The sequence below is a fragment of the Danio rerio genome, chromosome 4, assembly GCF_052040795.2.
Source record: "Danio rerio strain M-AB ecotype USA chromosome 4, GRCz13ab, whole genome shotgun sequence".
Lineage (NCBI taxonomy): Eukaryota > Metazoa > Chordata > Actinopteri > Cypriniformes > Danionidae > Danio > Danio rerio.
In genome coordinates this window covers 54,866,023-54,890,514 of record NC_141024.2, presented here as the reverse complement: position 1 = coordinate 54,890,514, position 24,492 = coordinate 54,866,023, and the positions used below count along the sequence as shown (strand labels likewise).

Below are 24,492 nucleotides of genomic sequence, written 5' to 3'. Positions count from 1 at the left end.
CCAATCAGAGAGGCGAACGTTTGCAGCCCCGCCTCCGTTTTCAGATGTCTCCGTCTTTCCCCATCCACACTGAGACGGAGCAGCAGCGTTTTAAAATGAAAACGGCCTCTCCAGCGTTTTCAAAAAGCTCCGTTTTCGGCGCTCGAGAACTCCGGCGTAGTGTGGACGGATGGCGTAACCGTAGCAAAACTTATGCGTTTTCAAACTAAAACGCACTAGTGTAAACGGGGCCTGAGAGAGTGTCTGGTCTGTGTTCAGAAGCTCCTCCTCAGTGTCTCTGTGTTGGTTTTGATGGAGCAGAAGCCTTTATTTCTCTGAGCGCAGCAGGAAAGCTTCAGCTAAACTGTGTGTTTTCCTACTTTAGTCAATCAAACACTGAAAACTCCTCATCTAGTCAAGAGTTACAGGCTTATTACTGGACACAGACATTACTGAGCTTGATTTATTTGCTTTATTAAGCATTATTAATGCACAGTTGTGCTGGTGAACATCAGTTAATGCACTGAGAGTCAACAAGAACTAACAGAGAACAACTTTATTTTCATCAACTAACATGAACAGATCAATAAATACTGGAATAAATGTGTTTTTATTGTTCAGTTCAAGTCAAATCATGAAGAAGAAGAAGATCAGAAGAGCAGAAACAAACCTCACACTTCATTTCTCCTTTATTCATTGAGCTGCTGGATTTCTCTACAGTTGATTCAAGATTTGACAGAGATTCAGACATTTCCATGTTCATCATCACATTCTAATATCAGCAGTGGATTTGACATCGACTTTTATTATTTGTGCTCAAACAACAGAGAAACAATAAAGAAGATCAATCTGTAGACAAGAATGAGCTGATCTGAACACAGCAGCATTCTGGAGGACACTTCATCAACATCAATGATGACACTGATGAAGACTGAGAAACACACACACACACGAACACACACACACACGAACACACGTGCACACACACACACACACACACGTGCACACACGCACACGCACTTCCTCTCTCACACACACACACGCGCACACACACACACACACACACACACACGCACTTCCTCTCTCACACACACGCACACACATTGCTGCTGCTGCTGACTGCTCCTGCAGAGGATTCTGGGTAAATCTCTCATCAGTCTTCAGCTCAGTTTCACTGATGATCCAGAATAAAGCCCAAACCCAGGGCAGAGCGGCTTAGTGAATGTGGTCTGGACAGAGTGGATGAGGCTCATTGTGTCTCTATAGATGTTGTCGAAGATCAGAGTTCCTGCACTGTGATCCACAAACACTCCTATTCTCCTGCTGATCCGCTTTACTGGGAGATCAGTGCGTGTGTTATTGTGTATGAATGTGAATCTGGAGGAAGAGCAGATCAAACTCCAGGACTGAGCATTATATCCAAACGCACACTCACGACCTCCTCCCATCCTACCGATGCTCTTATATGACACTGATATACACACACCATGATCTCCACTCCAGTCAATCTCCCAGTAACAGCGTCCACACACACTCTCTCTGCACAACACCTGAGGAAGACCATCAAATCTGTCTGGATGGTCAGGATACGGCTGATACTCCCACACACTCTTCACCTCTCTGTTCTCCTCAGACAGAATGAGTAAAGTGTTTGCTGTGTTTGGATCCAGAGTGAGGAAACAGACATCTGAACACAAGAACACACACATTTATAACCACAGCTGTGTCTGTGTGTGTGTGTGTGTGTGTGTGTGTGTGTGTGTGTGTGTGTGTGTGTGTGTGTGAGTGAGAGAGAGAGAGAGAAAAAGAGAGAAAGGGAGTGTGTGTGTGTGTGTGTGTGTGTTTGTGTAAGCATGTGCATGTGTCTGTGTGTGTGTGTGTGAGAGAGAGAGAGAGAGAGAGAGGGAGCGTGTGTGTGTGTAAGAGAGAGAATATGTGTGTGTGTGTGAGAGAGAGTGTGTGTGTGTATGTGTAGTCGTACATTTGTGCAGTCCTGCTGTAATCCTCGTCTCTCCTCCATGATCCAGACTGTAAACACACACAGATTCACATTCAGTCAGTACACAAACATCAGCTTATAACACACACTTGTCAGCAGATGTGTGTCAGAATGATTGTGATCAAACATCACTCATTATTATATTATCCTCATGTTCCCTGATAGAAAATACTTTCCTCTGCTCACACACTCTGATGAAGACATACAGGAGATACAGCCTGTAGAATAGAACAATCCTGTCTATGAAGAACAAGTCATTCACTATTAGTTCATGTAGAGAGAGGGGGACACATTATGATTAAAAGTCCTCTTCAGTTTGGCCGACTGTAAAACAAAAGTTCTAATAGCAACTCATTTATCCAGCACAGTCTACGTCCAGCCTCATGTAGAGCCACAATGAGTTTAAACATATCATCATTAAACTGAAGCTCCTCTCATTCTGAACAGATATCATTATGTTCTGGAATAGTTGTGAGTATTGATCTGGTAATTCTGCAGCTCATAGATCTGCTCCACTGACAGAAGCTGCTGATTTATTTTTCACAGGATTATAATCAATGTGCACCAGGACAAAGCGGCTTTCACCACACAATAGGACTCAGATCAGAGGAGTATTGCACACAAGTAGATTAAGAAAGCCAGGATTTCAGAAAAAGTGCAGCTTGACTGAGTCTAGGAACCACTGGTCAGTTTTCACTCACTTTGGGAACCACTGGTCAAGCAAACAAACATAAAAATGTGACAAAATACCTGCTTAAAAGCCACACACACACACACACACACACACACACACACACACACACACACACACACACACACACACACACTTCTAACCTGATACTGTACAGTTCTTCAGCAGAAATGTAGAGAACAAGTTTTTCTGCTCAACTGAAATGCTGAAAGTGTACAGTGTTAATTTGAGATATAATATCACGCTTAATGTGAGAACTGCCCCAGTGCACTGACATATTTAACAGGTTTGATTAATATCTGGACACTAGAAGAGCAGTGAAGTATCAAAGTATCTGCATTCACAATAAAAAAGGCAGTGCTGCTCCACATACTTGAGTTTGTCCAGTGTGTAGTTTGGATCCTCCAGTTGTTCAGAGAGCAGCTTGACTCCTGAATCTCCTGGATGATTGTAGCTCAGATCCAGCTCTCTCAGGTGTGAGGGGTTTGAAGTCAGAGCTGATGACAGAAAACCACAGCCTTCCTCTGTCACCATACAGCCAGACAATCTACAAACACAGCAATAGTCCACATCACACAGTTGGACAATCACACATCTCTTTGTGTTGTGAAGATGCTGACTGCTGTTTCTGCTCATGTCAACAGCAGTGATGAACACACACATCCTGATCAGCTCTCCTTATTGATCAAGCCCTCGCATCAGCAAACTCACACACTCACACACGCAACAAGGACTCGACATCATCTGTAGAAGTGTACAGAGAAATAATTCATAAGACATCACATGAAGCTGTAAAGTCTGCTGTGAGGAATAAGACACATTTGACCTCAGAAGGAAATCTTGAAGTATAAAGTGTAATTGAAAATGAGCTGATTTCCATTATTTATATTTAGATCATCTTTAGATTATATCGTGGACAATATTGTAAATAAAGTAAACACACTCAAACTCAATCTCTTGGTGTCTTTGTCTCCTGTCTGATAGTCACTAGAGCTGTAGTCAATCCACCTTTGAGTCCAAATATTAACAAGGCAAAGAGACTTCTTCAGTTTAGATAAGATTGTCATAAGAGTTTTATATGTTTTCAGGAAAACTGCAAACTGTACAAACATCAGAGCAGGTCAAAACCTCACCAGGGCCCAAAACCCTACAGACCCCACAGGGTTAACTTTGTCTTCATCTCTGTTATTTATTTATTTAGACAGGATTGCCAGAACATCTGACAAATTCTTAAATAAACCTTTCCAATAAACAAATGCAAATATAAACAAAAATATAATATTAACATATAAAATATGAGTACAGAATTTACAGACAATTCATCCAAAAATTATTTAAATACAGTCATATTTCTGTCTATTAGAAAAAGTATTTTACACGTTTGTATTTTACTCAGTAATGCTTTTGACTGCATTTGTCTATACACAAACACATTTGTATAGATATGAATTAAATCACACCCATAACAATTTGCCCATTTGCCAACACACTGAGTGGGGAAAGGGGCTTCCCATATTTGTTAAACCACTATGTAACTATCTGTTTGGAGTTACTGTTGAGTGGAAGAGTATTTACCTCAGTGTCTCCAGTTTACAGTGTTGACTCTTCAGTCCATCAGAGAGAAGCTTCACTCCTGAATCCTGCAGGTCATTGTTACTCAGGTCCAGCTCTCTCAGCACACAGTTTGAGGATTGTAGAACTGAAGATAAACTCTCACAGCACTGAACAGTGAGATTACAGCCCTGTAGCCTGTGTAGAGGACAAGCACAATATATATGTTATCATCTGGGACCTCACTGATTAACAATGCTTGCTTATGAAAAGGACACCAGCTTCCACCCTTATGGTTGTATGTACTAACAGTAGTGTAGCATGATATACTGATATTATAAAAGTATAGCGATACCCTAGCACTCAAAACAATATGATTCTGAATTTTTTTAGTACCGGTACTTTTAAGTGACAGCAGTAGTTGTGAGTGCTCGTCAATAGGGGGCAGTGTGGGAGCCGTGCGCTTCTTCTACAGCAGGGGTCTTAAGCTCACGGTCTGATACTCATGGGATGATAGTTTGTGGCCCCCGCCTTAATTTGAAAGTTTAATATTAGTGCGCCCCGCAGGTTTGATATATATGACTCTTTACAGTTTTGTTTGTTGAGCTGAACAAGCCCACCAATCACAGTGGGGTATATGGCTCTTGGGGGCGGGACATAAGCTAAGCTTGACGCATGCAGGTAAACATTTTCCAATGAGTGAAAGTTACAGCAGTGTTGCCATGGAGTGTTTCCCTGTGATTGCTGGCTGCCTTGTTTCTATTGGGCACATGCGGACATTCAACCCATCGCACTTCATTCACAACACTTCAAAAAAGGTTGTGTAAGTTGCTTGCCAGCGGGACATTATAAATATATAAATGTATATATTTATATGTTGACTAGTGCTGAGCCAGAGAAAGACGCGTCATATCATCACAATTATGCAGCGTTTTAACCGCCTAATGCTTATTTTATGTTTAAGATAAACATTTACATGACAATACAAACAAGCACTAGTAAAACAAGACATTTAGAGTTTGTGAAACACATAAGAAAGTCTAACAAGCCATTCAAATATCATTTGCTGATGTGTTTTATTCATATCAGATTTTATTCATATCAGATGGTGAAAGCAACTATAAAGTTGAATCTACTCTTCTCCAAGTTCATCAGACACTCACTTGCATGCATTTGTGGAGTAACTGGTGAATTTACGTGCTGAATCCTGCGTGTTCTGCTTTTATGAATGAATCAAACGCGACACTCATCTCACATTATAGATCACGATCACTTACACGTAGTTGTGAATTGGGATAACAGGTAGTTGATGACAGGATGAGCAAGCGTGTGAATAGGTTTAATTAAACAGAGAAACAAAACCAAGTAAAAGGGGAACATCTGTCATACAGCGCTATTGTGGCTACGCCTTGGAAACATTAAGGGTGAGCCTTCTAAAATAATGATCGCCTAGCAAAACTGACTCCAGGATCCAAAATATTTTAAATCCACCAGCAAAAGGGTTAATAACAGCAGTAAAGCAGCGGTGGTAGAGTTACTCTGCATTGCAAGACTAAAGACACATTTTTATTCACTGGATCATTCATTTTTCATCTGTTGTCAGGTAGAGCTGACCTGCAAATAAAGCTTTTCATCTTGTCTCGTTTCCAATCCAAATATCTAAACAATCTTAAATCAAGACTAGACAAGAAAAACAGCACGAGGAAATGTAGTGATGCTTCAAACTTCTGCTTGAGATTATATTACTATTTAATATCAGCAAATGTCTATTTCTTAGATGAAAGAAGCACTTTGACTTACAGAGCTCTTTTGGAGGTTTTGATGACTGCTGATAGTCTGATGAGACACTCGTCTGATCTCTGGAATTTCTGAAGCTCAAACTCCTCCAGCTCCTCCTCTGAGGTCAACAACACAAAGACCAGAGCAGACCACTGGGCAGGTGAAAGGCGAGCAGATGACAGACTTCCTCTACTGAGGTGAGACTGAATCTCTTTCAGCAGAGTTTGGTCGTTCAGTTCATTCAGACAGTAGAACAGATTGATGGATCTCTCTGGAGACAGATTCCCTTCAAGTTTCTGCTTGATGTAGGCAATTATTTCCTCTTTGCTCTGGTCTCTGTCATCCTGCTGTGTCAACAGGCCTCGTAAGAGTTGTCGATTGGACTGAAGTGACAGACCGAGAAGGAAGCGAAGGTAAAGGTCCAGATGTCCATTCTCACTTTCCAGAGCCTTGTCCACTGCAGTCTTCAGGAAATCAATCATGGACTCATCTCTGTTCTTTTCTGCTTTTTTTTGTTCGATATCTAGAATCAGATGTTGATAAAGGGCTGCAATGAACTCCTGAATGCTCAAGTGAAGAAAGCAGTACATGGTGCCAAGAATGATCCCCGTCTCCTCCTTAAAGATCTGGGTACACATGCCTGAGTACACCGATGCCTTATAGACGTCAATGCCACAGTATTTCAGATCGCTCTCATAAAAGATCACATTGTTTCTTTCCAGCTGCTGGAAGGCCAGTTTCCCCAGTGAAAGGATGAGGTTCGGATCCCAGGAGACATCTGCTGTGTTTTCTCCATCATACTTTCTTCTGCTCTGCTGGATCTGAAAGCGGAGAAAGTGTGTGTACATCTGTGTCAGAGTCTTGGGAGATTCCTGCAGTGTTTCAGCATGAGCCCTGTGTTTCAGTTTCAGTATGTTCTGGAGAACAGTGGCTGAAATCCAGCAGAAGACTGGGATGTGGCACATAATAAAGAGACTCTTTGACTGTTTAATGTGATCAATGATTTCTCTGGCCTGATTCTGATCTGTGAGTCTCTTTCTGAAGTACTCCTCCTTTTGGGCATCATTGAATCCTCGTATCTCTGTCAGCCGGTCAATACAGTCAGCAGGAATCTTACAGGCAGCTGCTGGTCTGCTGGTGATCCAGATGAGAGCAGAAGGAAGCAGATTTCCCTTGATGAGGTTCGTCAGGAGAACATCCAGAGAGACTGCTGAAGATACATTACGACACGTCTCATTACCAGCAAAGTTCAGAGGAAGACGACATTCATCCAATCCATCAAGGATGAACAGGACTTTGAATCGTGTGCTTCTTGTAAGGTTCAGTTCTTCAGTCTCTGGGAAAAACTGAGTTATGAGGTCTTTTAAACTTTGTCTTTCTTTCTCCTTTAAGTTTATCTCTTTGAATGGAAGAGGAAATATGAAGCTGATGTCTTGATTTTCTTTCCCTTCAGCCCAATCCAGAACAAACTTTTGCACAGAGACTGATTTCCCGATGCCAGCAACTCCTTTTGTCAGGACAGTTCTGATCTGCTCGTCTTGTTCAGCTGCTTCAAACAAATGTTTGCATTCAACCTGTATCTCTAGTGACTGATGACGTCTGGAAGCAGCTTCAATCTGTCTGATCTCATGTTCAGTGTTGACCTGTTCACTCGCACCCTGAGTGATATAGAGATCTGTGTAGATGTTATTCAGAAGTGTGGAGTCTCCTTGCTGAGCAATTCCTTCAAACACACTTTGATATTTCTTCTTCTTCAGGCTACATTTAAGCTGATTAATGAAGAACAGCTCATCTAAACACAGGAGCAAAGAAACAGAGAGATTTAGTCTTGACTTTTCCAGCTATATTAGTAAGTGTCAGTCTGACAGATACCCATGAGTCTCTTACCCAGGAGAGTATCAGCAGCTTGATCTTGATTCATCTCTCTCAGGAAGAAGAGTGTGAGATCAAGAGCTGCTTCTGTGATAATGCTTCTGTTCTCATTAAAGTCTTTTACAAACTCTGGTCTGTTTTTGTGTTGTAAGATTTTCCTAAAGTTTTCCAGCTGATTCTTCAGAAATCTGATCATTTTGCTCTCAAGATTCTGTGATTGAAGAAAAGAGGAGATCAATGTTTAAATGAAACATTTATTAACATACAGTTGTACATCCACAAACTATTCAATAAAGAAAAAAAAACATTATAATATGAGTTGAAGTTGACCACTTGATTTTGATTGGCTGATAAACTTTGTAAGGTGTTGTTATTTTCAGATAAACACACAGCTAAAGCAGATTTGGCAGGTTTTGAGCACATGACAGTTTCATATCTCTACACTGAATGATTCCAGTAACTTCACAGTCAAACATCACATCAAAACACAACAGAAAGCGTTGGATTTGTAAGAAACTAGTCTCACACACAGGAGAAGTTTGAGGACAAAAACCTGACAAATGTCTGAAACACAACATGGCGGCTTTAGCTGTGGGAACATCAGCATCCCAGCAAACATATTACAATTATTACATTCATATTTAAAAGAAGCCAAATAGATGTTTACCAACAGCCCAAAACTAGACTAGTCATCAGATATGCAGCAGTGTGAAGTCTGTCTGATCTGTGTCTTTGATGACTAGTCTAGTTCTGGACTATAGTTAGATGTTTAGTAGATTTTTAGGTGTATCAGCTTGACTGCTTCCTGCTTTGCTACTGTTCGGATGTCTTTGCCTACTGCTCCGCTCCTTGCACTCCTGCTTTTTTATTTTATAATCTAATTTTAACTTGAGCCTATCAGCACAGTGCTCAAACGAAACAGCTTGAAGATCAACATCGAATCTACAAACTTTCTGGAGTACAACTTTACTTTTATTTAGAGGAATTATCGTCTAAACAATCCTCCCGCTACCAGCTGCTTTCATTCCTGAGACGGGAAAACACGGCTGTGAAAATGGCTCTGGATCATATTGATTTGGAATCTCACTGCTGCACCAACTGCCACAAACTTTTACATAAGATTGCAGTTCTTGAAACAAAGTTACTTGCGATCCAACCAGAACTGCCGAATTACACAGGACCGGTTCATCATGGAGCCTCACAGCATTCAGCCGGTAAGCCCTATAAATCTACTCCAGCTACTGTTTTGTGAACAGAAAAACAGATTGAAACTGTTGAAAATCAGCGTGAACTATGGCATAAACAAGGTGCGAGACCAAAGGGTACTCGTGGGGGCAGATCACGAAGGTCATACGCTGCTGCATTAGCGTTCTCTACCCCAAATACAGCTCGGACTCAAATACAGCTTCAGAACAGATATGAAGTTTTGAGTAATATGGGTGAAGATTCCCCAAATGCAGTTAGACAGAGATCGCATGACTCAGCAATTAACTTTGCTCTGAACAGAGGCTCAAGGCCGACTAGACAGCGGCATTCTGCTCTGATCGCAACAGAGATAAGAACATTGATTGTTGGAGACTCAATAATCAAAAATTTTAGGAGCAGAGATACCATGACATACTGCTTTCCTCATGCTACAGTTTCTGATATAAATAAAGAACTTGAGAACATATTAGGGGAAACATGAGACTGCAAAACGGATTATCATCCATGTGGGGAAGAATGATATTCGGAAGGAGCAGTCAGAACTGCTCAAGAGAGATTTCTGTAAGCTTTTGGAAACAGTTGAAAGATTGAAAATTCAGCCGTTCATCAGTGGACCACTCCCTGCAAGAGGGACAAATATGTTTTCAAGGCTCCTTGGTCTAAATGCATGGCTGCAGAAAACATGTAACATGAAAAGACTGAATTTCATCGACAACTTCGATCTCTTCTGGAACCAAAGACAGCTGTTTACATCAGACGGCCTTCATCCAAACAAGCTTGGTGCAAAAGTGCTGAAAGACAACATCCTCTTCTCCCTCCATCATCCATCAGCTGTGTATGCCACTGAACTGAATGACACACACACACCTAGCAAATGTCCGGATGACCACAGGACTTCAAATCAGCTCCTGAGTGGACTTGTGGCTGACGCATCCTACAACGACAGAGATAACACCACGCAGCCACAACAACCGCCGATAACGGACAAACTGCCGTCTGCACCCTGCACACTGAGCTCAACACAGGCAGACTGTGATGCATCAGAACAGCATCAAGTCTCAGCACTCATTGATGATCCCCAGGAAAACAGCCAGGTAAACATATCTCAGCAGCCAGAAACCCCAGACCCACAGCCTCTGTCACCGGACACGTTCTCATTGTCATCTTGCTCGCCTCTCTTGGATTTTTCAAAAAAGATGGAGGAACTGGTGTGTGCTGGAACTAAACTCTCACACTCCATTGCTGCTAGCCCCCAGTTAGCAACCAAAAGTCACCAAGCCACACGCCCATCTCTAAGCCCACCTCGCCCTACACCTAGGAAAGGCCTCAGGTCTTTGCGACAGCGCCAGGTCCCAAAAAACACCTCATCTTTAGCTGGTGAACTTAAAAACTGCCATTGATGTGTCTCGGGGGCCTGCTTAGGTAACAGTGTCTTTATCAGATGTTTACAGAACAAGCAGGAACCCAGTGTGTCTGTAGCTTTCTCTACGCAGATATGTGTCTTTTTACGTGACAGAAAACCAAAGACTCTTTCAGACCATATAGCAAATCATTCAAATCTGGTGTCTATTAAATGTATATCTGAGACTTCTGTAGTGAAAACGACTAAAACTGTTAAGTTAGCACTTCTAAACATCAGATCACTCAATAATAAGTCACTTTTAGTCAATGATTTTATCAACACAAATTGCCTTGATTTTATGCTTTTAAATGAAACTTGGCTAGATGACAGTTGTAGCGCAGCAGTTCTGTATGAAGCAGCTCCTTTAAACTTTGACTTTTTGAGTGTTTGCAGAGCTAATAGGAGAGGTGGAGGCATCGCTGCCCTGTTTAAAGATGTCTATGAATGTAAACAAGTGTCATTTGGTGACTATTTGTCTTTTGAATATCTGAGTATAGCACTAAAAGGGTCTCCACGCATCTTACTAATCATTATCTACAGACCTCCAAAATATTCTCCAGCTTTTATTGATGATTTTACAGAGCTTTTATCAATAGTAACATCTGAATATGATTATTTTAGTATTGCTGGGGATTTTAATATTCACATTGATAATCCAGAAATCAATGCTGTAAAAGAACTGATGACTGTTTTTAACACTTTTGATCTGACTCAGCATGTTCAAGGACGCACACACAATCGTGGACACACTCTTGATCTACTTATAACTAAGGGTTTACACATTTCATCGACTGTTGTTAAGGATGTGGCACTATCTGATCATTTCTGTATTTTCTTTGATATATTGATCACTCCTGCTATTAAAGACAGATCTGTCTCTGTCAGAAAGAGATGCATAAATGAGAACACTAGTGAGCAGTTTATGAAGGCCATATCGCTAGCACCAAGTATATCTGCAGATTCTGTTGATTCACTCCTTGATTTGTTTAATTCTAAAATTGAAAATGTAATAAATGACATCGCTCCTGTTAAAGTAGAACTGGCAAAGAGAGAGTCCCTTGGAGAAACTCAAGAGCAGTCCAAATTAAGAAAAGACAATGCAGGAAAGCTGAGCGTATGTGGAGAAAGACGAAACTAGTAGTCCATTATAATATCTATAAAGACAGTCTTCAGGCTTTTAATGTGGAACTAAAAACTGCTAGACAGACTTTCTTTTCAAACCTTATAAACAACAATGTAAATAATGCTCGCACACTCTTTGCAACAGTAGAGAGGCTCACAAACCCCCCCAGTCGGATTCCCAGTGAGCTACTCTCTGTAAGCAAATGTAATGAATTTGCTAATTTCTTTACTGATAAGATCAATAATATCAGAAAGGCAATCAGCTCATCCAATCAGCCAAGTTGTGTCGATATCAAACAAACTCAACCACAACTTGAGAAGTCAGACATTATGTCTGATTTCATGGCAATTAACGGTAAAATCTTAGAAGAGATGGTGCAAATTATAAAAACATCAACCTGCAGTCTTGACACGCTCCCCACATCATTCTTCAAAACGGTGTTTACCTGTTTAGAAATGGATCTTCTAAAAGTGGTAAATGATTCACTTCTCTCAGGGATTTTTCCAAACTCACTTAAAACTGCAGTTGTTAAACCCCTCTTGAAGAAGAGCAACCTGGATAACACCCTATTGAGCAATTACAGGCCAATCTCAAATCTCCCTTTCATTGGCAAAATCATTGAAAAAGTTGTTTTCAACCAGGTTAACAAGTTCTTAAACTTCAAGGGGTGTTTAGACAATTTTCAATCTGGTTTCAGAGCACATCACAGTACAGAGAGCGCTCTTATAAAGATAATCAATGATATACGTCTAAACACAGATTCAGGTAAAATAACAGTGTTGGTATTGCTCGATCTCAGTGCTGCATTTGACACTGTCGATCACAGCATACTTCTGGATAGGCTGGAAAACTGGGTTGGGCTGTCTGGGACAGTCCTCAAATGGTTCAGATCTTACCTTGAAGGGAGAGGTTACTATGTCAGTATAGGTGATCATAGGTCGAGGTGGACACCCATGACATGTGGAGTCCCACAAGGCTCGATTCTGGCACCTCTACTGTTCAACCTTTACATGCTCCCTCTAAGCCAAATAATGAGAAAGAATCAAATCTCCTACCACAGCTATGCTGATGACACTCAGATCTACCTAGCCTTACTGCCTAATGACTACAGCCCCATTGACACCCTCTGCCAATGTATTGATGAAATTAAAAATTGGATGTGCCAAAACTTTCTTCAGTTAAACAAAGAGAAAACTGAAGTCATTGCGTTTGGGAACAGAGATGAGGTTCTCAAGGTGAATGCGTACCTAGGCTCTAAAGGTCAAACGACAAAAAATAAGGTCAAGAATCTTGGTGTGACGCTGGAGTCAGATCTGAGTTTCAACAGTCATGTCAAAGCAGTCAGTAAATCAGCATACTATCATCTCAAAAACATAGCAAGAATCAGATGCTTTGTTTCCAGTGAAGACTTAGAGAAACTTGTTCATGCTTTTATCAGCAGCAGGGTGGATTACTGTAATGGACTCCTCACTGGCCTTCCCAAAAAGACAGTCAGACACTTGCAGCTCATCCAGAATGCTGCAGCCAGAATTCTGACCAGAAGCAGGAAATCAGAGCACATCACACCTGTCCTCAGGTCTCTACACTGGCTGCCAGTTACATTCAGAATAGATTTTAAAGTCTTATTACTGGTCTATAAATCACTAAATGGCCAAGGACCTCAATACATTACAGATATGCTCACTGAATACAAACCCAACAGATCACTCAGATCTTTAGGATCATATAAACTAGAAGTTCCAGGAGTTCAGTCTAAGCAGGGTGAATCTGCCTTCAGCCACTATGCCCCCCGCTGCTGGAATCAGCTTCCAGAAATGATCAGATGTGCTCCAACATTAGGCACATTCAAATCAAGACTGAAAACACATCTGTTTAGCTGTGCCTTTACTGAATGAGCACTGTGCTGCGTCCGACAGATCGCACTATTATGTTTTTCGTTTTCTTTTTCATTCTTTTATAACCTATTTTAACTCATTTTAATTTGTTTTTATCTGTTTTTAATAATTTTTATTGTCTGCATTTTATTTTCCTAAACTTGTCTTTTTTATTCCTGTTTATGTAAAGCACTTTGAATTGCCACTGTGTATGAAATGTGCTATATAAATAAACTTGCCTTGCCTTGCCTTGCCTTGCCTTAAATTGACCCTTTTTTTTTTTGGTCTGGCTATCATTGTTTAGACATCTAATAAAAATTGCAGAATAATCCACTCTGGTCTGTTGAATTATTAGAAAATAATACATAATAAATGTGTAACAGTGAATTTACGTGAATCACAGGTGTGAACTATTTTGGAATAATTCAATGAACTGCAGTCAATTATTCCACACTTGACAAATACTTTTTAATTCTTAACATCTTTAATTACGTAAAAAAAATAATAATAACAGTTACAAATGAAATGTGTTGCAGAAGCAGGATCTTTTCCAGTGAACATTTTGTGTGTTATATTTACAATTAAAGTATGAATCTAAATGAGTTTTTCCTACCTGGAAGATTGACTGGAGATTGTCTGTGAAGCTCTTGTGTCTCCTGTGAGTCTCGTCTCCTGAATCTGCTGACTCATATTCAACACTGTTAACAGGTAAAACTACTGTAATCATACATTTAGAGGCAAACACATACAGATATATCTTACAAACACTGAAAATAATGAATGTTCTGTAGTGGCGCTTATAGTAAGGAGACCACTGGACCACTGCTGTGTCACGTATTTTTTTTTTTCCCAATGCTTCATCTATATTTAGATATATTTACAAAATAGATACATGTTTTATGTCACACAAATAATAGAAATTACATGAGGATGAAGATGACATGAACAATCTATTTTTAATACTGACACTGAATAAGAAACTAAATCTGCCACTAGGTATCTGTAAATCAGTCACCAAAGTCATTGAGCCATTTGATTCATTCACACAACTGATTCATTCAGGTATGACTCTCTTTATTGAACTGTTGGTTCCCAAAATTGTACAGTACAATCCATGTGTGAGCAATTATGTAAAACACTAAATACCTTTGGGCAGATGATGGTGTTTTCTCTCCGAGGTCTAGTGGATAATTCATTGACTGGTCACTCTTGAGAGACTCAGAGCTGGACAAACATGATCCTGATCTCACACTGAACACACAAACACACCAGGGGAATAAACTTCAGAGGAAACTTCAGTCTCCTTAGTACACATTCTATTAAGACTGACAGATAAACAATTATTGAAAAAAAACAAAAACAAAACATTTCACCTGGCACAAAACTAGCACTTCACGAGTTCACACTTGCATTCGTTTAAGTATAAAGCGTATTTGGCGTGCTGTCCGGGGGGAGGGCTCTGAGCTCGAGGAGACACCCCAACTCGAGTTATTCCCCTTATAAGAAAACAAAGAGGAGTTGGGATTCGAGCGAAGTATCTAGCCCGGCCCCAGATCGCTCCCCCCGGGAATGCAATGCAAGAGGTGAGGTGACGGGGTGGTGGAGGGATGCTGAAGTCGTGAGATGCTGCAGGTAAGACAGCTTTGGTATATATAGGCGTTGCTCAGAAACTGATTTGATGATGGGATAATTGTCAATGACGTATTCGATACTGAAACTTCTGCGCATGCTCCTCCCGAAATTTGTTTACAAACATCACTTCACGAGTTCACACTTGCATTCGTTTAAGTATAAAGCGTATTTGGCGTGCTGTCCGGGGGAGGGCTCTGAGCTCGAGGAGACACCCCAACTCGAGTTATTCCCCTTATAAGAAAACAAAGAGGAGTTGAGATTCGAGCAAAGTATCTAGCCCGGCCCCAGAGCGCTCCCCAAAAAACGCTATTTGTTACAGGACAGCAGCCAGACAATGTGCAAGCCCCCCAAAATTTGCTGATCTTAAAAATTAGGAGGGGTGCTGTTGAGTTATAAGGTATGTGTTTCGGGAGGAAGCAGTTGCTGTGTTGATAGTGGTGCATGATGAATGTCTCTAGCAAGAGTGTCTGCTCCCACAGGAGACGGGCGTCTTCCGTGGGAGTGGTCACTGCATTAGCAATGTTGTGTGTTAAAGTATGCATCCCCGTAATAGCTGTCACTGTGCTGACAGTGGTGTATGATGAGGTATGAGTCTCTCATAGGAGTGGTCACTGCGCTTGCAGTGGTGCATAAGGTGTACGTCTCCCGTAGGACCAGTCACTGCGCTTGCAGTGGTGCATAATTATAAGGTGTACGTCTCCCGTAGGAGCGGTCACTGCACTTGCAGTGGTGCATAATTATAAGGTGTACGTCTCCCGTAGGAGCAGTCACTGCACTTGCAGTGGTGCATAGTTATGAGGTGTACGTCTCCCGTAGGAGCGGTCACTGCGCTTGCAGTGGTGCATAATTATAAGGTGTACGTCTCCCGTAGGAGCAGACACTGCACTTGCAGTGGTGTATAGTTATGAGGTGTACGTCTCCCGTAGGAGCGGTCACTGCGCTTTCAGTGGTGCATAATAGTAAGGTGTGTGTCTCCTGTATGAGGTATGAGTGGTTACTGCCCTAGAGGCAGTGTGTAATAAGGTGTATGTCTCCCGTAGGAGCAGTCACTGCGCTTGCAGTGGTGCATAATTATAAGATGTGCGTCTCCCGTAGGAGCAGTCACTGCATTTGCAGTGGTGCATAATTATGAGGTGTACGTCTCCCGTAGGAGCGGTCACTGTACTAACAGTGGTGCATGATAATAAGGTGTGTGTCTCCTGTATGGGGTATTAGTGGTTGCTGCCCTAGAGGCAGTGTGTAATAAGGTGTACATCTCCCGTAGGAGCAGTCACTGCGCTTGCAGTGGTGCATAATTATAAGGTGTACGTCTCCCGTAGGAGCAGTCACTGCACTTGCAGTGGTGCATAGTTATGAGGTGTACGTCTCCCGTAGGAGCGGTCACTGCGCTTGCAGTGGTGCATAATTATAAGGTGTACGTCTCCCGTAGGAGCGGTTACTGTACTAACAGTGGTGCATAATAGTAAGGTGTGTGTCTCCTGAATGAGGTATAAGTGGTCACTGCCCTAGAGGCAGTTTGTAATAAGGTGTACGTCTCCCGTAGGAGCAGTCACTGCGCTTGCAGTGGTGCATAATTATAAGATGTGCGTCTCCCGTAAGAGCGGTCACTGCAGTTGCAGTGGTGCATAATTATGAGGTGTACGTCTCCCGTAGGAACGGTCACTGTACTAACAGTGGTGCATGATAATAAGGTGTGTGTCTCCTGTATGGGGTATGAGTGGTCGCTGCCCTAGCGGCAGTGTGTAATAAGGTGTACATCTCCCATAGGAGCAGTCACTGCGCTTGCAGTGGTGCATAATTATAAGGTGTGCGTCTCCCGTAGGAGCAGTCACTGCACTTGCACGTCTCCCATAGGAGCGGTCACTGCGCTTGCGGTGATGCATAATTATAAGGTGTACGTCTCCCATAGGAGCGGTCACTGCATTAGCGGTGGTGCATAATAAAGTGTACGTCTCCAGTAGGAGCGTTTACTACACTTGTAGTGGTGCATAATAATAAGGTGGGCTAGCAGTGATGCTTGATGAGGTGTACGTCTCTAGTGGGAGCTGTCACTGCACTTGCGGTGGCACATGATAAATAAGGTGTGCGTCTCCAGTGAGAGCGGTTACTGCGTTAGCAGTGGTGCATAATAATGATTTGTACGTCTACCATAGGAGCAGTCACTGCGCTTGCAGTGGAGCATAATAAGGCGTGTGTCTAGAGTGGAAGCAGCCACTGTGCTTGCAGTAGTACGTAATAGGGTGTGCATCCCCAATGAGAGCGGTCGCTGTGCAGCAGCAACCTTACAATAGAACTCCTTGAAGGGGTTAATGACCAGGGTTAGGAAAGGTTTAGAGGTTGAAATGGTAAAAAAGGGGGCAACGATAGCGCATTTCCACTGACTTTTAGGTTTAATTTCTGTGGAAAACTTAATTGATAGGATTAAAGGAACTTAAGGTAGTGCAAGGAGCATTGAGCAGTACCTGAAGTTTTGAATGGAGTTCCATGGTTTATACTGAGTGCAATTGCGACTTGAAATCGCAGTGAAAATAGATGGGGTAAGCTAGTAATGGGATTCTGGATGATTTCTGAGCTGAAGTTGCTTATCAGCTTGGTGTTATTATTACTCCAGAATTACTTATCAAATTTATTTAATTAAGCAATTTATTTTATAGACACGTGTTGTCTATGTAAACGTTAATAACGTACTTAAGTTTATACATGTTAAGTACCTAGACGATGAATCTAAGGAATATAGTCTATACGTGGCCCAGGATCACAGGTGGGAGGAAAAGAGAAGAGGGGCTGCCGGCGTTAGTGACGTCAGCGGAGGCAGCCTCATGCTGGCACTTACGTCGGGGCCTGACAGAAAATCAGGGACTAGAGCCGTTTGTGGAGGCGTGCTCACGCTACTGATGAACCTAGAATCACAGGTGGAAGGAAAAGAGAAGAGGGGCTGCCGGCGTAAGTGACGTCAGCGGAGGCAGCCTCACGCTGGCACTTACGTCGGGGTCTGACAGAAAATTAGGGACTAGAGCCATTTGCGGAGGCGTGCTCACGCTACTGATGACCCTAGAATCACAGGTGGGAGGGAAAGAGAAGAGGGACTACCGGCGTAAGTGACGTCAGCGGAGGGAGCCTCACGCTGGCACTTACGTCGGGGCCCGACAGAAAGTTGGGAATTAGAGCTGTTTGCGGAGGCGTGCTCACGCTACTGATGACCCTAGAATCACAGGTGGGAGGAAAAGAGAAGAGGGGCTGCCGGCGTAAGTGACGTCAGTGGAGGCGGCCTCACGCTGGCACTTACGTCGGGGTCTGACAGAAATTTAGGGACTAGAGCCATTCGCGGAGGCGTGCTCACGCTACTGATGACCCTAGAATCACAGGTGAGAGGGAAAGAGAAGAGGGACTGCCGGCGTAAGTGACGTCAGCGGAGGCAGCCTCACGCTGGCACTTACGTCGGGGCCCGACAGAAAGTTGGGTATTAGAGCCATTTGCGGAGGCGTGCTCACGCTACTGATGACCCTAGAATCACAGGTGGAAGGAAAAGAGAAGAGGGGCTGCCAGCGTAAGTGACGTCAGCGGAGGCGGCCTCGCGCTGGCACTTACGTCGGGGCCTGACAGAAAGTTGGGGTCTAGGGCCGTTTGCGGAGGCATGCTCGCGCTACTGATGACCCTAGGATCACGGGTGGAAGGAAAGAGAAGAGAGGAGAGCTACCAGCGCTAGTGACATCAGCGGAGGCGGCCTCACGCTGGAACTTGCGTCGGGGCCTGAAGAAAGTTGGGGGCTAGAGCCAATTGCGGAGGCGTGCTCGCGCTACTGATGGCCCTAGGATCACATGTGGAAGGAAAAGAGAAGAGAGAAGGGGCTGCCGGCGTTGGTGACATCAGCGGAGGCAGCCTCACGCTGGAACTTGCATCAGGGCCTGAACAAACCTGGTTAATCTGCAAGCGGCATGAAGGAAGACTCCGCTTGTTAAGTGGTGACCTATTGGTGACGCAAGTAATACTGTTTCCGGGTCCAAGCCGCCACTCATTTGAGTTGAGAAATTTCTTCGTTTATGATCACTTTAAATTCTCATCACACAATAAAGTTAATTTTATACAATAAAGTTAATTTTATACAAAATCAGTGTACACAAGCATTGCTTGCTGCATAACAATTACCAAAAAACAATAAGCAATTTATAAAAATTAATCACTTTCTGCCCGTCAGATATAAGGTGTGGACGTATGTATAGGGTATATGCTGAGCTACTGCTTTTCCCATGCTGATACACTTCCAGTGACCTGTTATTGTGAACTTTTTCCGTTTTGTACAGTTCCTTATACAGCATCGATGTTGTAATGTCATTAAAATACATTCAGTTAAATTAACTTTAGCATTTATTTGGTTGCTAAAGCGTAAAATTAGACAGAAGCTGTTTACTCGCACGCGGTCGTCAGAATCGGCTGGGGTCAAATAAATGCTCATATTATAAAGATATGGCGATATCACTCAGCTAGTGGAGATCGCTCATTTTTAAAGAAAATAGACCTTAAACGCACTGGCTTTGCATTGGCATTCAATTCGCCCGAAGTGCTTAGCCCAGGTTACTGGGAAATTAAGAGTCCTATTAGCATGCTTTGGCATATACCCCGTTGTGATAATGATTTCGAAAGTAATAAATTGCTTTGTAAACATTATAATTAACATTTCATGAGTCTCCCCATGCAGTAAGTTAAGAAATTATTTGTTTATGATCAATTTTAAACATATTACACGATAAGTTAGTTTTATACAGATTCATGTTGTACACAACCATTTTTGGGCTTGCTGCATAACAAATACCAAACATTTTTAACAATTTATAAAATTAATTACTTGCATCTTGTATGAGGCATAGACATATATATTGTGATCATGATTTTCGAAAGTAATAAATCGCTTTGTAAACGTTATAATTACCATTTCATGGGTCTCCCCATGCAGTTGAATAGAGCGCTTGGACCCGGAAGCTGCTTCGCGTGACGTCACACTCACGAGCGGACTGGCTTGTTTTTTTCTAAATTTGGGGCGCCGAGAGCAGTGATTGCGGGCGCTACTAAGTGGAAATGTTCCGTGCGTGGGGGGTGGATGAGCCCGTAGCGGAGACATGCTCACGCTGTCATGGCGAATTGGCCGATGGTGGCGCTTCGCCTGAAGAGCGGTGGCCTGGCACTCGCTTGATCTGGGCCGGTGGTTTCCAACTGGGGAGCGGCTCAGGTTTGTTGCCGGTGTCTGAAAGAGCGGCGGCGTGGCGGGCCTAAGTTAAGACCGCGTACTCTGTTGATATGCTCTGCCGAGTGTTGATGCGCTGGACGTCGGCTTGGAGTTTGCAAGAGGAGCCGTGTCATCCTCATGGAAATTTGCTGTTTGGACGAGGCTACCGCGATTGGATGTGCCAATGCTGAAGTCGTGAGATGCTGCAGGTAAGACAGCTTTGGTATATATAGGCGTTGCTCAGAAACTGATTTGATGATGGGATAATTGTCAATGACGCATTCGATACTGAAACTTCTGCGCATGCTCCTCCCGAAATTTGTTTACAAACATCACAAAGTAACTCTTAGCTCAAGGTCTGGCTGATCAGGGGCCTCATGTACGAAGACTTGCGTGGAAATCTTACTAAAACATTGCGTACGCACAAAGCTGTAAATGTGCGTACGCAGAAAAAAAGTCAGATGTATGAAACACTGCGTACGCCGAATCTCACGCATATTCTTTTGTACATCTGAATAAACGTGAAACTGAGCGCAACATGCACGAGCACAAAACCCCTCCCTGCCTCCTTCCCCGTATGAATATGCTAATGACTATGCTAATGGCAAAACCCAACGAAAAAGCAATGGCAAAAGCAAGCAAAAAGAGAAACTTTGAACAGAATGTGAATTGGAGGTGCTGCTTTCGGAGGTAGACCGGAGAAAAGCGGTGTTATTTGCAAGTTTGTTCTCCGGAATTAACAACAAAAGAAAAAAATAGAGTGGGAGAGTTTAGCTGATACGGTTAACACAGTTGGGTCTGAACATCGCAATGAGTGCATTTAAAAAAGAAATAGTGTGGTTTATAACTGAAAAATGTTGCAGTACCCTTAGCAGTCTCAGTGGCGCACCTCATAAGAAGCATGTGATCATGTACTGACATGTTCGAGCATAAACTCGGCTCGAATCCAGCGTCTAATAAATTCTTTCTTTTTTTCCCCGCTACATATCAGATTTTAGCCACTATTTATCAAGAGAAAGACAAGTAGGAATCATCAATAAGTTTGTGCATCATATTTTATTTGCACATTTATTGAATGGAAATGTTTCTGATTCACGCATGCAAATTCATCTTCAGATAGTGTCTTTATAGCAATGTGCGTGCGGTAGATCGCTCAGATTACATTGGGAAAACAGGCGACCGCTGCAAATTGTGCTTTAATGTTTAGCTGGTCAACTGTATGGTATGGAAATCTTACATACCTACTATATGAACCCGTCTCATACAGCTGCCATTGCAAGGATCAGACACTTTGTAGAGAGGAATTTAACACAACTGCCTCTAGGAGTCGCCAATGGAAATAAAACAGACACGCACAAAAAATGTGCGTACGCCTGCCAGAAAGCTGCCGTGAACCTGCGCACATTCCCACGTTCAGTTCATTGTTAGTAAATCCAAACGTGAGCGATTCTGAGCGTGAAACCTGGCGTACGCAAAGTTTTTGTGCGTACGCAGGGTTGATACATGAGGCCCCAGGTCTGTTAAACAGATTAGACTTACACTGCGTATAGAAAGTATTCAGACCCACTCTTTGTTCTATTGCGGCCATTTGCTAAAATCATTAATCGTTCATTGTTTCCTCATTAATGTCCACACAGCAGTACATACTGTCAGTACATACTGACAGAACAACACTGAACTGTAGACGTTTTATGCAGATTTATTAATAAAGAAAAGCTGAAATATCACATGGTTCAGAGCCTTTGCTGTGAACTCAGCTGCTGTCCATTTCTTCTAATCCACCTTGAGATGGTTTTTCACCTTCAGTTGAGTACAGCTGTGTTTGATTACACTGATTGGACTTGAATAAAGTCACACACCTGTCTGTATAAGAGTTTACAGCTCACAATGCATCTCAGAGCCAATGAGAATCATGAGGTCAGAGGAACTGCCTGAACAGCTCAGAGACTGAATTGTGGCAAGGCACAGATCTGGCCAAGGTTACAGAAACATTTCTGCTGCACTGAAGGTTCCTCAGAGCACAGTGGCCTCATAATCCTTCAATAGAAGATGTGTGGGACGACCAAACATTTTCTAGAACTGGCTAAACTGAGCTGTCAATAGATCTGTCAAATGCTCTGATCCACTGATTTACAACAAAATAAATGTAAAGGTTTTGAAGCTTCATGAAGCAGCGCTCCAAAATCAGCCATCAGCTCTGTTTACTGGAGTACTCTTGGTGATTAGCGGTGTGTTACCTGTTCATGTACATTCAGAGCATGTTTCGCTGGTTTGTGTTTTAATCTTCTGTGTTTATTGTTAGCTGTCTGGATATTGGATTACTCTTTGTGGATTACCCTTGATTATGATTGATTGCTTGTTTTGTCCCCTTGCCTGTCTAAAAGATACTCTGAATAAGAAATTAAAACCATCACTGGGTGTCTGTAAATGTCCTAATTCACCAAAAGTCATTGAGTCATTTGATTAATCCAAACAACTGATTCATTTACTAATGACGCTATTTTCTGGATTGTTGGTTCACAATAACATGTTCAATACAGTCCATGTGTGATCAATAATGTAAAACACTGAATACCTTTTGACTGATGATGGTGTTTTCTCACTGAGGTCTGGAGGATTACCACCTTTAGACCGGTCACTCTTCAGAGACACAGAGCTGGACACACGAGATCCTGATCTCACACTGAACACACAAACACACCAGAGGAATAAACTGCAGGACAAACTTCAGTCTCCTTTACAAGAGTTTATCAGACAATATGAGTTTGTTCAGTTTAATTCAGCACAAACTAATAGTTGACTGAAGATTTGTCTGTTGTCATGTTGAAATAATGGTGTAAAAACAGAGTCAATACCTGTGTGTCTCTGAGAGAGAGTCCTTTACCCGCTCCTCTGCCATACTGCAGCTAAAACACCAATGCAGACATTAGCAGAGCTTTCAGGAAACAATCATACACACATACATATATATATATATATATATATATATATATATATATATATATATATATATATATATATATATATATATAGTCCTTAACATGAATGCAGTTAGTTTAACCCTTATCTGACATCTCAGCTGTTTTACATTTGATTTAAGGTAAATGCCTGTTATACAGAGTTTATCAAAAGTTCAGGTTCAGCCAATTGTTGATTTAGTGAGTAATAAAATTTCTCTCTACTAAAGAGGCTATTTGGTTAATGAGTTACTCTGACAGTAAAGGGTTAACTGCAGTGTTGTTTAAGGATCGTCAGCTTGTTGTTTTCAGCAGCTTTTCTTCCTGTTCAACTGAAGGTCTGCTTTAACTTTACTTTTGATTTGGTGACTCTGAATGTTTAGAGTTATATTTAATGCTGAATTATTGGACACTATTGAGTCAGTCTGATATAGAAGAGAACAAACACTGTAAAGGGATTAAAAATAAAGCTTTTAGACACAGTGTTTAAATGAGCGTGTTTGACTCAGTGTTTAATCTGTGTTTGAGGATTTGATCTTCAGGATCAGACATTTAAATCACACTCACACATATAAAACCCCTTCATCATCTCCACAAATCAGAGTAATGTTGAAGTGTTAAACTCACATGTAGAAGAACAGACGCTCTTGTGCAGCAGGAACACGATCTGAGCTCTTTCACTCTTTCACTTCACTAAAACACACCTGTGTGATCTACAGGTACATCCTGAAATATTACTGGCTCCACAGAGTGACACTGACATGAATATTCATGAGATTCTTCTGACTGTGGGCACGTCCTGAAGACAACACACAAACCACTGGAGCTGAAGATATCTGTGCAGATTCTCTGAGCACGAGTGTGTTAAAGGAAGATTTATAGGTATTTAAGATGAAATCTGAGAGGTCTCTGGAGAATATTTACAGCAATGTTGAACCTATAAATTAAGATTAGAGATTTATATATAAACGAGTACACCTCATACAGATCTCTCTGTTCTATTATTATTATTTAGTGTGTTTATACAATAGATTAGTCAGTACCAAAGGCAAAACTGAACTAACTGAACAAAATAACTGAAGATCACAGGGAAGAGAAACAGCACACACAAATGAATAATGTTTAACCAGAGGAAAAATCAAGAAAACCATTAAACAGCATTACATTCAGTTCAAATGTTGTAGTTTGTCTTTTATTTATTGTTTG

General features: G+C 41.9%; 3 protein-coding genes and 1 long non-coding RNA gene across 5 annotated transcripts in view; 2 read left to right on the top strand and 2 right to left on the bottom strand.

Annotated features, from left to right (window-relative positions):
• Positions 1-24,492, top strand: part of LOC108183502 (uncharacterized) — a 226,544-nt gene that overhangs the window by 95,536 nt on the left and 106,516 nt on the right. The window lies entirely within an intron of this gene.
• Positions 1-24,492, top strand: part of LOC147844945 (uncharacterized) — a 48,955-nt gene that overhangs the window by 18,587 nt on the left and 5,876 nt on the right. The gene's annotated exons all lie outside the window — the stretch shown is intronic.
• On the bottom strand, positions 434-23,981 carry LOC103910520 (NACHT, LRR and PYD domains-containing protein 3-like). 2 transcript variants are annotated; one of them, NM_001443498.1, is made up of 11 exons: positions 23,914-23,981; positions 23,185-23,235; positions 22,905-23,012; positions 14,623-14,727; positions 14,090-14,174; positions 7,887-8,082; positions 6,021-7,791; positions 4,245-4,418; positions 3,043-3,216; positions 1,961-2,007; positions 434-1,666 (listed from the first exon to the last, which is right to left on the bottom strand). In NM_001443498.1, the coding sequence occupies exons 2-11, from the start codon at positions 23,226-23,228 to the stop codon at positions 1,140-1,142; spliced, it is 3,231 nt and encodes a 1,076-aa protein (NP_001430427.1). In that variant the 5' UTR covers positions 23,229-23,235; positions 23,914-23,981; the 3' UTR covers positions 434-1,139. The 2 variants fall into 2 exon arrangements, with proteins under 2 accessions (NP_001430427.1, XP_088505784.1); XM_088649658.1 differs by lacking the exon at positions 23,914-23,981 and having other exon boundaries at positions 999-1,666; positions 23,185-23,237.
• Positions 20,828-24,492, bottom strand: part of LOC148682191 (uncharacterized) — a 137,174-nt gene continuing 133,509 nt past the window's right edge. The window contains exon 2 of the mRNA XM_088650356.1: positions 20,828-21,846. The gene's annotated coding sequence lies outside the window, so the exon portion shown is untranslated. The remainder of the gene's footprint in view (positions 21,847-24,492) is intronic.